The following is a 15,640-nucleotide window of genomic DNA, read 5'->3' on the forward strand; positions in this document are numbered from 1 at the left end:
AGCAGCTTTGACCATCACCACCAATCATAGGTCACCCAACATAAGTGCAATTGGGACACTTATTTTCTGTGGGATGGACGAGAAGCAAAAGATCTACTAACCAAATATAAGTTTTTATTTCACAACTATAGAAAAATGAATCCAATGTACTCGACAACTGCTACTTTTTAGTGTGTTGAGTTTTTCCGTGAGGCAAATAATGTCAGTCCCTCGGCTGTTAATAGCACCATTGATTTGTAATGATATTCATAATATTACGAATATCATCATTTCAACTATGTTAATCATAAAACACCTATTATTAATATCTAAACGCTGTACTTAATACAATAGGTATCAAAAAATATTCATAATATCAAAATATATAACTTACCATAATACATCTTTGTACCCCATTATAATAATCAAAATTATACTTATTAACAGTAGTAACATTTATACTTACTTTTAATCAAATGTCATTACTATATCTAATACACTAATATTACGACTTTTATAACAAAATATCTGTACTCATGAACTTCAATATTATATAAAATTACTATCTATTTTATACCTATACATATGTATACCATAAGTCATATTACAAAAATGCGTTAATAAAAACACGCATCTTTTACCATGTACCTTGATAATAAACGACAATAACATAACAAATCTGTCAACAAGTACCAAGGGTCAATACTATAAATAGAGCCCCCTTTACATGATACAATCAGTCTGCTAACATCATTCTAGCCTGTCATATACCTTCTACACTGATTTATTAAGTCAATCGACATACTCTCCATTCACGGACCATTGCTGCTTGGCTGACGGAAATTGTTACTGTTTTCTTACAAATTAAAAACATTAAGTGTTATAAATTAATTTTATTCAATACCTCTTGATTTCAAAAGACATTTGTAACCTACCATCAACCAACCAACTTCTATACAGTTAAGGTGAGAGTTTATATTATACATCTGATAAATAATAAAATATCAGGTTGTTATAAATAAATATATTCATGACATGCAGACTCAGGCATTCTAATTAATTTAAATAATCTTTATAAATCTGTATACTCACGATCCCAATCTATCATAATAATTATATGCTTTAATTTGATAATAAAAGATAGGATAAAAGAAGTCGCTATTCTAAATCCCTTTAATTATTAGCCATTTTAAATAGCTAACTATACCAACTTAGTTAATATATTATTATAAGGTAACGTCTCATCAATAGCAACGCGCTAGCTTATTTTTGATTCATTACAAAGTGGCGCCCAACAACAGTGACTCTCATTTATAAAAAAGATTTAAATAAACTTAGGACTATCATTAAAAACAATTCTGATCAAATTATTCTCAACAAAAAAATAAATTTTTTAATTAAATACATAATCCAAAGAAGATTAATATAATTTAAAACACAAAAGTGTTAATATTCAAATAAAATATATAATCCGGAGAAGATTAATATAAATTTTTAATTAAATATATAATCCAGAGAAGATTAATATAAAATTTTTAATTAAATACATAATCCAAAGAAGATTAATATAATTTAAAACACAAAAGTGTTAATATTCAAATAAAATATATAATCCGGAGAAGATTAATATAAATTTTTAATTAAATATATAATCCAGAGAAGATTAATATAAAATTTTTAATTAAATACATAATCCAAAGAAGATTAATATAATTTAAAACACAAAAGTGTTAATATTCAAATAAAATATATAATCCGGAGAAGATTAATATAAATTTTTAATTAAATATATAATCCAGAGAAGATTAATATAAAATTTTTAATTAAATACATAATCCAAAGAAGATTAATATAATTTAAAACACAAAAGTGTTAATATTCAAATAAAATATATAATCCGGAGAAGATTAATATAAATTTTTAATTAAATATATAATCCAGAGAAGATTAATATAAAACTTTTAATTAAATACATAATCCAAAGAAGATTAATATAATTTAAAACACAAAGGTGTTAATACTCATATAAAATATATAATCCGGAGAAGATTAATATAAATTTTTAATTAAATATATAATCCAGAGAAGATTAATATAATTTTTTAAATTAAATATAATATCCAAAGAAGATTAATATAATTTAAAACACAAAAGTATTAATATTAAAATAAAATATATAATCCAGTGAAGATTAATATAATTTTTTAAACTAAATATAATATCCAAAGAAGATTAATATAATTTAAAACACAAAGGTGTTAATATTCAAATAAAATACATAATCCAAAAAAAATATAATACATTGCTAAAAAACAAGTGAAACATCTTAAAAATAAATTAAATTAGTAAATAACAATTAAATACAATTACAAATATACAACCACTACATTCTCATAAAAAATTAGTAAATGAATAACAATAGTTCAGAAAATGAGGAATTAAACACTCCAGACAACACAGTTTGTATTTTATTAGCAACCGGAGTTAATAAATTAAACAAACCACAGTTAATTTCCGAATTAAATAAAAGAGGCCTAATAGACACAGGTCTTGTTCCCGAATTAAAAAATAGATTATTAAAATATCTTAACGGAGAATCTCTACCAACAGATTTTTCCGCATTTGAAGAACATAATTTTGATCCAATTATTAACGGCGGCAAATTAAATAGAATGGATAGTAAAAAACCATATTTTGACCCAGGAAGATTCTCAGGTTCCATATCCGAAAATATTGATTCTTTCCTAAAAAAATACAATAGGGCAGCTTCCATAAACGGGTGGACCAGTGATGATAAATCCCAATATATTGCCGCATGTCTAGAAGGATCAGCCTTAACTTTTTTCGAAAATTCCGAGGACAATGCATTAGTTAAAACAAAATGGGAGGACTTAGAACATAAACTAAGAACTGAATTTGAACCTATAGCCCAAACAGATATGCTTCGAATCCTATTAGGAAAACGGAAACAATTAGACGATGAACAAACTACTTCATATATAAATGACGCCGAATCTTTATGTAAACGCGTAGATCCACTTATGCCACAACCAGAAATGGTTCGAAACATAATAAAAGGTCTTAAACCAACTGTGGCCAGATATATAGGTATTTTAGAAAACAATAATATCACAGATTTAAAAGCAAATATTCGAAAATTTGAAATGATAGAATTTATGATTACTGGTGAACAAACCAAAGCCCCATCAGAAATAAAAACTTCTATATTTAAAGATCAGTTAAACAACATAACTATACAATTGGAAGAAAATATAAAATTAATGAATAACAATAACTTACAATCCCAAGAAACATTCAAAAAACTAAACGATGAAATCGAAAAAAATAAAAATAAACAATTCAAAAATACCAATTATCCTAAACAGCCATTTCAACAAAAACTCAATAATAAATTTCAAATAAATAAACCATTTTATAATACTCAAAATACCAGTAATAACCAAATGCCTCAACCAATCGAACAATATCCTTCACAAAATTTTAAAAACAACCAAAAATGCGACAATTGCAATTACAACAATCATTTAACAAAAGACTGTCGCTTCAATAAAAATCCTAATAAATGTCAATTATGCGACAAAGTAGGACACCTAGCCAAAAACTGTTGGATATATTTTCCACAATCAAAAAACCAATAAAAAGGTTAAACAATTATGACAAAAATTGTTCCCCTTATATGTCAAAAATAAATCCAACTATTACACACATAATAAATAATATTCCAAATGCATTATACATAAAAGCAAAGTTTAACAATAATGATATTCCAATAACAATCGACACAGGCGCAAATATATGTTGCATCAGACATACTCTTGTACCCAAAGATCAAATCATAAACAAAGTAATTAACATGAAATTAACGGGACCCAACAACAAACCTTTAATCTTAATTGGGTCCACGGAAATAAAAATAGAAATAAACTCTATAAAATTCAAAATATCTACGCACATTATACAAGACTTATCTTGTGCATTTATAATAGGAAACAATTTCCTATCCAAAAACCATGCCATTATAGATTTCAAAGGTAAAACAATTACTCTAAATAACAATCTCATAATAAAAGCCTATACTAACATTACTGATTCTAAAATTAATTTAATTAAAGAAATACAATTAAATATATTTGAACTAAGTAATGACTACTCCATAGCTCACTGCATATCAGCAGACTTAAAAATGAGCAAAGGGATAGCCCTTGATATAAAAAATACATATGGAGATACCACAAATATTCTTTCTAAACTAAACCCACAAGTAGGACAAGTTTTACAAACAAGAATTAATAATAAACTTATTTATCATTTAATAACTAAAGAAAAATTCTATCAAAAGCCAACAATTAATACAATAAAAATAGCATTGGCAAACTTAAAAACATGTATGATATTAAATAACAATTTTAACTTATCAATTCCTAAATTAGCCTCGGGTTTAGATAATTGTAACTGGTCAATAATAAAACAACTCATTCATTCAGAATTTCAAGATACTGACATTGAAATAATAATTTGTCATATAAATGACTCTGAAATAACAAATAATTGGAAAACCAATGAACACAAAAAATTAACACAGGTTGTCAGAAAAGAAAATAATATAAAACCAACAAATACGTTAAAACATAACAATGATAAAGCATTCAAAATATTTAACAATTATAAACCAGGCGAAAATGTCATCGGAGACGATAACTGCGGCATATATGCAATATGCAACGCACTAAATGACGGAAACAATCAAATAACTACAATTTCTGATATTTTGGAACTTTTAACTTTAAATAAACTTCCAAATTACTGGCTAGCAGATGATGAATTAGCTTCTATTGCTAATCATTATGGGTTCGATACATACATCTATGATGATACTACCAAAAACGGAATGGTTTATGCCAAAGAAAACGATAACAGACCCCCGATAGTATTATATAATGTTAACAAAAACACGCACTGGATTCCAGGCACAAAGTCTATAAGACCATCGACAAAAACACCCATTAAATATTCATACACAATGAATACAATTACCATATATGACTTAATACAAAAAATAAATAAATACAAAAATAATAAAGCTACCATACATGATAAAACAAAAAACACAAGCAATATAAATAATATAACTGATAAAAAAATAATACAAGTCAAAGAAGGCATATTAATAAATTTATCACCACGATTAGAATCAGTACCAAATAAACAAGAAAACGTAAACCAAGTAATCAATGAAAATGACAATATTAATAAGCACAAAAATTCCATTAGTAATACCATTAAGTATGAAGTAGTGCATAATAAAATTAATGCCTTCAATAACAATATAAAAACAGGCGATAAAGAAATTAATAACATTCATACCAATAACATACCTATTAATAAAGAAATTATTTATGATAAAGAAGGGACATTAATAAACATATCAGCCAATTTAAACTTAGTGGAATATAAACAAGTCATTGAATTAATAAAAGAATATTTACACTTATTTACAACAGATACTTCCAAAGTTAGGCCAGCCAACATAGAGCCATGCCAAATTAAAATGAAACCTAATTACAAAGATCCGAAATTTAATGCACCCCATCGAGTATCTCCCCAACAAAGAGACGAGCTAAAGTCACAATTAGATAAATTATTAGAAGCCAAAATTATTCGCCCTATAATTTCTAAATTTGCAGCCCCAGCTTTTCTAGTTAAAAAGAAAGAAAAAGGCTCATATAGACTAGTAGTTTCATATAAAGAACTAAATGAAAGGGTTGAAACAGATCAGTACCCTATACCGAGGACTACAGATCTACTCAGGGCATTAGAAGGGTCACAATACTTCACTTCTCTAGACCTTAACAGTGGTTTTTTTCAGTTACCGATTAAATTTGATGACCAATATAAATTAGCTTTTACCTCCATACATGGACTAATGACTTTTACTAGGCTTCCACAGGGATTTAAAAACAGTAGTGCTATATTTCAAAGAATATTAAATGAATCATTTTCACCTTTATTATATAAATCATTAATCATATATATAGATGACTTAGCCTCATTTGGAAATAATTTTAAGCAATCTTTAGAAAATTTAAAAAATGCATTTATAATTATGGACAAAATGAACTTTTCCCTAAAAACAAACAAATGTTTTTTCTTTAATGATAAAATCGAACTACTAGGACATAATATTTCAATAAACGGGATAACCCCGCTAAACAGAAACATTAAAGCTATCACAGAATTTAAACCACCAAAAACACAAAAAGACATTCGATCATTTATAGGAATGTGTTCATATTATAGAAAACACATTAAAGATTTTGCAAAAATATCACACCCACTTACCGAATTAATAAAGGGTGATATAAAACTAATTAAATGGGAAAAAGAACAAGAACAATCATTTAGCCTATTAAAGGAACTTTTAACTTCTGAACCACTATTAAAACACTTTGATGATAACAAAGAGGTATTTCTAACTATAGACGCCTCAATTACAGGCCTAGGAGCCTGCCTAGAACAGCCAAACAATAACAATATTTTACACCCAATAGGATACGCATCCAGAAAATTATTAAATAACGAAAAGACATATTCTTCAACTACCTTAGAATTATTGGGGCTAGTCTTTGGAATTACATATTTTCGAGAATATTTATGGGGACGACAATTTATTGTATTTTGCGATAATATTAGTCTCCAATATTACAAAACTTTAAAAATACCATCAGCTAGAATAGCTAGATTAACTCTAAAATTATTAGATTTCACTTTCGAAATATTATATAAAAAGGGCAAAGAGAATAAAGTAGCAGATGCCCTATCAAGAAATGCCATTAATTTAATTATAAACGACAATGAAACGAAAAGTGATAATCTAGATAAATATGATATAAAAACATTGCAGTCCAAGGACCAATTTTGCACTGACATTATAAAAGCCATTAATGATAAAGACGATAAAGACAACAATATAAATAAAAACATTAAAAGAAAATCACGGCAATTTGTAACAATTAACGATATATTATTTCATAAACATTTCACACCTCCTAACAAAATAACTAATTTACTAGTTGTACCAAAAATATTAATTAATGAAGTACTTAAATCTTATCATGAATCACCTATCGGCGGTCATACCGGAATTTCACGTACAATTCATAAACTACAAAACAAATATTATTGGACGACATTATCAAAAGATACAACTCAATTCATAAAAACCTGTCATAAATGTCAAATAAATAAAAAATTACCCGGAAAACCAATAGGTCAACTTCAACCAATTCCAGTAACAAATAAACCTATGGACAGATTAGTCTTTGACTATCTAGGTCCATTAATTTCTAGTAATAAAAAGAAATACGTATTAGTAGCTGCTTGTAGCAATACTAAATACATATTCACTAAAGCTGTTCATTCGGCAACTGCTGAATCTACAGTCAAATTTTTAATACAAATAGTATCACACTGGGGATCATTTAAACAATTCTCATCCGATAGGGGTACACATTTTAAAAATAAATTAGTCGAAGAAGTTACAAAAAACCTAGGTATTAAACAAATATTATCTACTGCCTATTCCCCGGAAACCCAGGGATTCGTAGAAAGGGTTAATGGAGTGTTATGCAGTTCATTAAAAAATTATATAAATGACGATAATCAGCATCGATGGTCTTATTTCTTACCATACATAACATTAGCATATAATGCAACTCCTCAAACATCTACAAATTACAGCCCTTTCTTTCTCATGCATGGCTTTGAACCATACTTTCCGATTGATAATAAAATAATACCCGAAAATATGCCCTATGATATATTTAAGTCATTAAAAGAATTAAATGATATAAGAAATAAAATACCACAAATAGTAGAAAAAGCTCAACAAAAACAAAAAGTATATCACGACAAAAGTCACAGGATAATAAATTTTAATCCAGGAGATAAAGTCCTAGTTAAATTTCCATTTTTACAAGTAGGAAAATCGCCTAAACTAGCACAAAAATATAGAGGACCTTTTAAAATAATAAAAAAAATTACAGAATTAAATTACAAAGTAGAATTAACATTGAATAATAAAACAACTGAAGACATTATTCATGTTAGACGTATCAAACCATATTATCACAGATAATATAATATAAACAATCTTTTATTACCAATTACCATTTATTAAAAATAATTTTCCCTTCATCATTTATAGAAACCATGGATCTACAAGGCCTATATTATTTACGAGATTATTCATTCAATATTAACCATCAAGAGAAATTACAAAAGGAATTTAATTACTATCAAAAAATAATGAGCAAAGGATTAAAGAAAATAAAAAAACAATCAAAAACATTACACATTAATAAATTTCACCAAAAAAATGATCCTATATTTATTAATGAATTAAAAACCACAAGGTCCGCTATTATCCAAAACAAACTAATAAAAAATAAAATAACTGATGAATTTATAGACAACAGATTTTTTATAAATAATCTCATTCTAAAAAACAAAAAAAAAATAGATGAATCCTACGTTAATCTATTAACATATAGTTTAAATACAAATCCACTCATATGGTAATATACCCTAGCAAAAACCAACAAAATTCACATTACATTCATTTTTCATATATACAATATTTGTTCTTACAAAAAGATAATTACAAAAATACAATAAAAAAAATAAAAAAGAGCAAAGAAAGTAAGTTCTTAAATATAACATCTATGTTATAAGAACTATAAAAAAAAAAAAATATATATATATATATACAAATTCAATTTTTTTTTTTCTTTCTCTTCTCCTTGTATTAAACTAAGATTTTAATATAGTACAACAACATGAACATATTCAAATCAATTATCTGGATCACCATCACAACATTATCATATACAAAAGCATTCATAGCATATGATTGCTCAGGCCCAAAACTAAATATCACATCTTTTAACAGTCTACAAATAGACTACTGCGAACAACCACCTCTACCACATTCCAAACAAATACCAAGAATAAAATTATTACAAAGGGCTGAGATAAGAACAATATTTTACAGATCTTGTCTCATATCAGTAGACTATCTTATTACTAGATGCTCAACATTCGACGACTCACAAGTCGTAGAAGGCGGGTTCTTCTCGGAAATACTAATTTTAGGAAGTGCAAGATGCGCAGAGCTACACCAAAAGCAAATATACTTATTCCCAACTGGAGGAATAGTAGCAGGCTTAAAAATAAACCAAACAATAACTGCCACTCACACATTAATCGGAATGTTAGATAAACAAGGAAATTGCGAGGGAGCTTCATATTCATCAGACAGAGGCAGTTGGACAAACGTGGTAGTGCAAAGCAACTACAAGATATACCTTGGCGAAGGAATAGCCAACACCCAAACCAAAGATAATATACTAATAATGCCAACAGGCACTAGACTAAAGCTATCAGAACTATATGGATTAGATACATATAAAGGCGAAGTCATATGGTCAAACGACCAAATACTACAAATTTGTGACAAAACCGACTTTGATGTACTATATGAAGGACCAGCCTCTTTAATTACAACTGACAAAAAAACAAATTATTTATTCAATGAAATACAAACATATATGGTGGAAACCGAAAATATAGTTTTTGCTCTAAAGAAAATAAAAAAAACATTTGCTTGCGACATACCTGTCATTCAAACCGAACACCCTCAATTGTTCATTCTAATTGATCCACAATTTATGAACCATTTCCAAGCCAAACAAATATTACCTCACAACACGGACCTTATGGCTTATGTTAATACAAAGTTTGTTTACATTGAAAATTTTTTAAAAACAACAATGACAGCACTATACGCTGATCTGCTCATAAAACAATGTGAACTCGAAAGAAAAATGCTAATACAAAAGTTATCTTTGGCAACATATAGCCTATCAGAATTTGCCTATGCGATGGGAGAAGGTCCAGGATACACCGCGATTAAAACAGGTGAAATAATATATCTCCTAAAATGCAAACCCGTCAATGTAGAAATTAACACATTAACAACTTGTTTCGATGAACTGCCAATAAAATATAACAATCAAACATATTATATGGCACCAAAAACTCATACTCTACAAAAATACGGTACCGAAGTAGATTGCAATACCATACTACCACCAGCTTTCCTTCTTGAAGGAGAATGGTTTGGGATTGCTCCTACAATCAGAGAAATAAAAACTCCTATTATCCTAAAACCAGCCACTACATGGACATGGACATATAAAAGCCCTGAAAATCTAATGGTTGCTGGAATATACAGTCATGAAATAATGAATGCCCTACAAAAACATTTATTATTTCCCCAAGAGATTGAAGCGGCACAAAAAAATATCGCTAGACAATCATTGGGATATGACTATACTGATCAAGGCCTAAGATTACAAAGCCTCATCGATGAAAACTCCATAGGACTAATGGTAGAAAATAAATTATACAAAATGTGGGGATGGTTTACCTCACTTGGTAATATTATCTCCGGATTGCTGGGAATATTTTTTATTATCAAAATAATACTCAGCATACTAAATACAGGACTTAACATCTCACTTCTCTACCAAACTTTTGGCTGGAGCCTAAAAATGATGGCTGGCCTCTTCTCCAACCTCACTCAGTTCTTCATGCACAAACAACATGAGAACAATTTCAAAGAAAACAAAAAAAATACCATAGAACAAAAAAATGACTTGCAACCACAACACCAACAGAACCAAGATGTCTGGATAAAAACCAAGGATAACATACCCAAGGAAACAACTGAATGTAAAATTCTATGGTCTCCAGCTTCCAATATTAGGAAAATATCTATATAACTATTTTAAACAAAACTATTTAACCAATTTTATTTATATTATATAACTATTTTAAACAAAACTATTTAACCAATTTTATTTATATTATATAACTATTTTAAACAAAACTATTTAACCAATTTTATTTATATTATATAACTATTTTAAACAAAACTATTTAACCAATTTTATTTATATTATATAACTATTTTAAACAAAACTATTTAACCAATTTTATTTATATTATATAACTATTCTAAAACAAAACTATCTAACCAATTTTATTATATAACTATTTTAATCAAACTATTTAACTAATTTATTACAATTATATAAGTATTTTAATCAAACTATTTATCCACTCTCAATTTATATAAATATCTTTATAACAATAACAAATTCTTATAATTTTTATATATATATATACTATATTATGAGGACATAATATAAAAAAAAAAACTAGGGTGGATGTAATGATATTCATAATATTACGAATATCATCATTTCAACTATGTTAATCATAAAACACCTATTATTAATATCTAAACGCTGTACTTAATACAATAGGTATCAAAAAATATTCATAATATCAAAATATATAACTTACCATAACACATCTTTGTACCCCATTATAATAATCAAAATTATACTTATTAACAGTAGTAACATTTATACTTACTTTTAATCAAATGTCATTACTATATCTAATACACTAATATTACGACTTTTATAACAAAATATCTGTACTCATGAACTTCAATATTATATAAAATTACTATCTATTTTATACCTATACATATGTATACCATAAGTCATATTACAAAAATGCGTTAATAAAAACACGCATCTTTTACCATGTACCTTGATAATAAACGACAATAACATAACAAATCTGTCAACAAGTACCAAGGGTCAATACTATAAATAGAGCCCCCTTTACATGATACAATCAGTCTGCTAACATCATTCTAGCCTGTCATATACCTTCTACACTGATTTATTAAGTCAATCGACATACTCTCCATTCACGGACCATTGCTGCTTGGCTGACGGAAATTGTTACTGTTTTCTTACAAATTAAAAACATTAAGTGTTATAAATTAATTTTATTCAATACCTCTTGATTTCAAAAGACATTTGTAACCTACCATCAACCAACCAACTTCTATACAGTTAAGGTGAGAGTTTATATTATACATCTGATAAATAATAAAATATCAGGTTGTTATAAATAAATATATTCATGACATGCAGACTCAGGCATTCTAATTAATTTAAATAATCTTTATAAATCTGTATACTCACGATCCCAATCTATCATAATAATTATATGCTTTAATTTGATAATAAAAGATAGGATAAAAGAAGTCGCTATTCTAAATCCCTTTAATTATTAGCCATTTTAAATAGCTAACTATACCAACTTAGTTAATATATTATTATAAGGTAACGTCTCATCAATAGCAACGCGCTAGCTTATTTTTGATTCATTACAGATTATAAATATTATAATATAATGTAGTATAATATTTATAATCAATGATACGGTGTGTATATTATTCCGGTACACTATTAATTGAAACGCACAAAATACAATATTATGATATGGGTAGGTACCTATATCTAAAGACTGTTACGCCTGTGAATATAGTTTTATTACGACTTATATGGTATATTATATTGGTAACATTTTGAGTGTACATTTTTTATCTCACGTCCGAACCCATCACGTGCTCGGTGGTATGTATTTACATTTGCGATCACACAATTATTATGTTTGTCAATATTTATGCCTTAATCGTTATTGTTTACGTTACTTAGCGCCGTAACAATTTTTACCTGCAGCTAATACTCTAGCCACATTAATGTATTATGCACAGTTATAAATTCATTAATAAAAAAAATGTTGTACTTATATTGAGTCATTTCTTTGTCAAATATTTAAATAAAAATTGCCGTACTCGCATTTAATGTTTATTTTTTTATTGTACCTAAAAAACATATTTCTATTGCTTTTGTTTAATTTATAAATAGTTTTCGAATTGATTTATTAAATTTTAATTAAACTCAACTCATCAACATTCAAGCTTATTGGATGAGTTCGCAATTTTTGTAAACTACATTTATCATTATTATTATTATTATTTACGGACAATAAACTAATATCTTAATGTCATATCAATGGTATAACTATATACTGGTAACTAACAAACAAATGGACGGACACAACTGGAATATAAAAGGTTCCAGACTTATGTTTAGAAATCTAAAATGAATATACGTTGTGGAGCGTGTAGACTTCAAAACTACTGAACCAATTTTGCATTGAGTTTTGCATACATATTCCTTAAGACTCGTCGAATAAGAGTGTTCTTATTGATTCATCTATCAACGTCATATTATAGGTTGTAAAGGGTGACTCAAACGTCATTAATTCTATTTTGACTCAAAAATCAAATATTTGTTATGTATATAATATAGAATTACTATTACATTACAAGTTAGAAAACCTCACTCTCGAGCGTGATAAGTTCACGATTAATAAACGTATTTTAATAAAATGCAATAAATTATAATAATTACATATATAATTTAAGTACACTATAACTACGGACACAATAAATTAATAAGAATAAACAATTTATATCATCAATCGTAACTATGTAAGTAACTGATGAACGGGAATGTAAGATGTTCTAAACATATGTTTAGAAACCTAAAATTTGATATTGACTGTAGCGTACTCGAAATGCAATGCTATAGAATTTTTTTTAAGTGAAAGATAATAATATATTTTAGTTTATCGTTTGTTATTCTGCAAACCATTTCTTATATGCAGACGACTTAGCCCTAGCAGCGCAGGACACAACCTCCGAAATTTTCGAACGTAAACTTACCAGATCACTTCAAGAATTAACTAATTATTACAAAAAAAACCAACTAAGACCCAATCCAGATAAGACACGGATATGCAGCTTCCACCTCCGAAACCGCGAGGCAAAAAGAAAACTAAAAGTTGAATGGCTTGGAAAACCATTAGGAAATACAGAACACCCAGTTTACCTAGGGATCACACTGGACAGAACTCTTACGTTCAAAGAAAAGTGTAAGAAAACTAAAATGAAAGTTGAAGCAAGAAACAACCTTATACGGAAACTAGCAGGTAGCAAGCGGGGCGCAACTCCAAACACGATCCGTACCACTGGACTAGCACTTTGTTTCTCAGCTGGTGAGTATGCTAGCCCAATATGGAACCAATCTAAACATTCAAAACATGTTGACACGGCCCTCGACGAGACTTGTAGGATAATAACCGGATGCCTTAAGCCAACGCCACTTAAATATATATATATCCATTAGCAGGGATAGCTACACCAAGAATACGAAGATATGTGGCCACATGCATGGAGAGAACCAAACAAACAATGGATCAAAGACACCCCATGCACATCCAGGACCCCAAAGGAGACTTAAATCCCGAAGAAGCTTTATTGCCAATTCAACCAAGATCCACCGGAACAACACAGAATACTAAAATGGAGAGAAGAGCTACAATGTGAAAAACCTGTCCCGTTTGCTGAGCACTTACCATGTGGAGGAAACCAACCATGGACTATATGGAAGACATTAAATAGGTTGAGAACTGGAGTAGCAAAAACAAAAGCAAACATGATGAAATGGGGATACCAGAAAGAACTGGACATACTATGCGAATGTGGCGAAGACCAATCAGATGACCACTTACTACAGTGCACACTAGCCCCGTCAGGATGCACGACCGACGACTTGGCTTTAGCCAACGAAAAAGCAATATCAATTACAATGCACTGGCTAAAACAAAATATTTAAACATCTTACTTTATATTTTATACTCATATTTTAACCTATCTATTTTTAGACAACTTTATGTATTTATGTATAATTGTAATAGAATATAGCCCTAGCACCGGACATGATAAGAAGAAGATTGTGCAAACGTACATTAAAATATAATTTCTGTATTATGTTAATAGATTATAGAAAAAAATAATAATAATTGCCTGGTTTTAACGAAAATTTCAAAGTTTTTTCTTAGAGGTACCAAAAAAATGTACCTATGAACTATTGTTTTATCACGATAAAAATATACCAAATACGACTATGTTCATCCACAACAGGCAGATTGTCCATTTCAGTACAACTAATTCTTAAAGCTAGTTACGCCAATTCCGATTTACCTGTGAACTGAGACACACTAAAACCTAGATACACATCTATTAAGTGCAGTATTATATTATGTTTGTTTATGTTTTTGGGTTGTAAGGTAACCACTCCTCCCCATCTCCTAAATTTTAAGAAAATTATTTTTACAGCCCATGACAATTACAGAAAATACAAGTACAAAAACAGTATAATTAGTAAATAGTTACAATAGTCGTACAAAAACCAAAACCTAAAATAAAAACTCGGCATCAGTATGCTAAATTAACGACAGGCCCTAGTTAAACCAACTCCGCGGTGTAAGTACATTATCAGCACCCTAAACAGAAAAAATTCTGTCTACCCCACTGGGCTGATACGATTATATGATATATAATAAATTAACAATATTATATAACAACAAAGAATTTAACTATAGGTTACCAATTATCATATTATTACATTTTCAAATCGAAAGTTCATATTTACATTTATTAACTGTATAGATGTTCGTTTAAAGAATCATTCGACTGTAAATTATTATTTAATTACTATGACGTGAATGTGCGTATAACATATTACGTATAGATTAATCTAACGATTGACCGGTAATTAAAACGTATGAAAAACAAATTTACACA

The 15,640-nt window shown here is 28.3% G+C and overlaps 1 protein-coding gene across 2 annotated transcripts; it reads left to right on the plus strand.

The window, feature by feature from the left end:
- The first annotated feature begins 386 nt into the window (after positions 1-386).
- Positions 387-11,906, plus strand: LOC149056409 (uncharacterized). Of its 2 annotated transcripts, none has more exons than XM_089226341.1 (2): positions 387-944; positions 8,826-11,906. In XM_089226341.1, exon 2 carries the CDS (start codon positions 8,835-8,837, stop codon positions 10,839-10,841), a length of 2,007 nt encoding a protein of 668 aa, XP_089082467.1. In that variant the 5' UTR covers positions 387-944; positions 8,826-8,834; the 3' UTR covers positions 10,842-11,906. The 2 variants fall into 2 exon arrangements, with proteins under 2 accessions (XP_089082467.1, XP_089082468.1); XM_089226342.1 differs by having other exon boundaries at positions 9,050-11,906.
- The last annotated feature ends 3,734 nt before the right edge of the window (positions 11,907-15,640 follow it).

Source organism: Diuraphis noxia, unplaced genomic scaffold (genome assembly GCF_037042655.1).
Source record: "Diuraphis noxia isolate RWA-SAM2 unplaced genomic scaffold, SU_Dnox_SAM2 contig0004, whole genome shotgun sequence".
NCBI lineage: Eukaryota > Metazoa > Arthropoda > Insecta > Hemiptera > Aphididae > Diuraphis > Diuraphis noxia.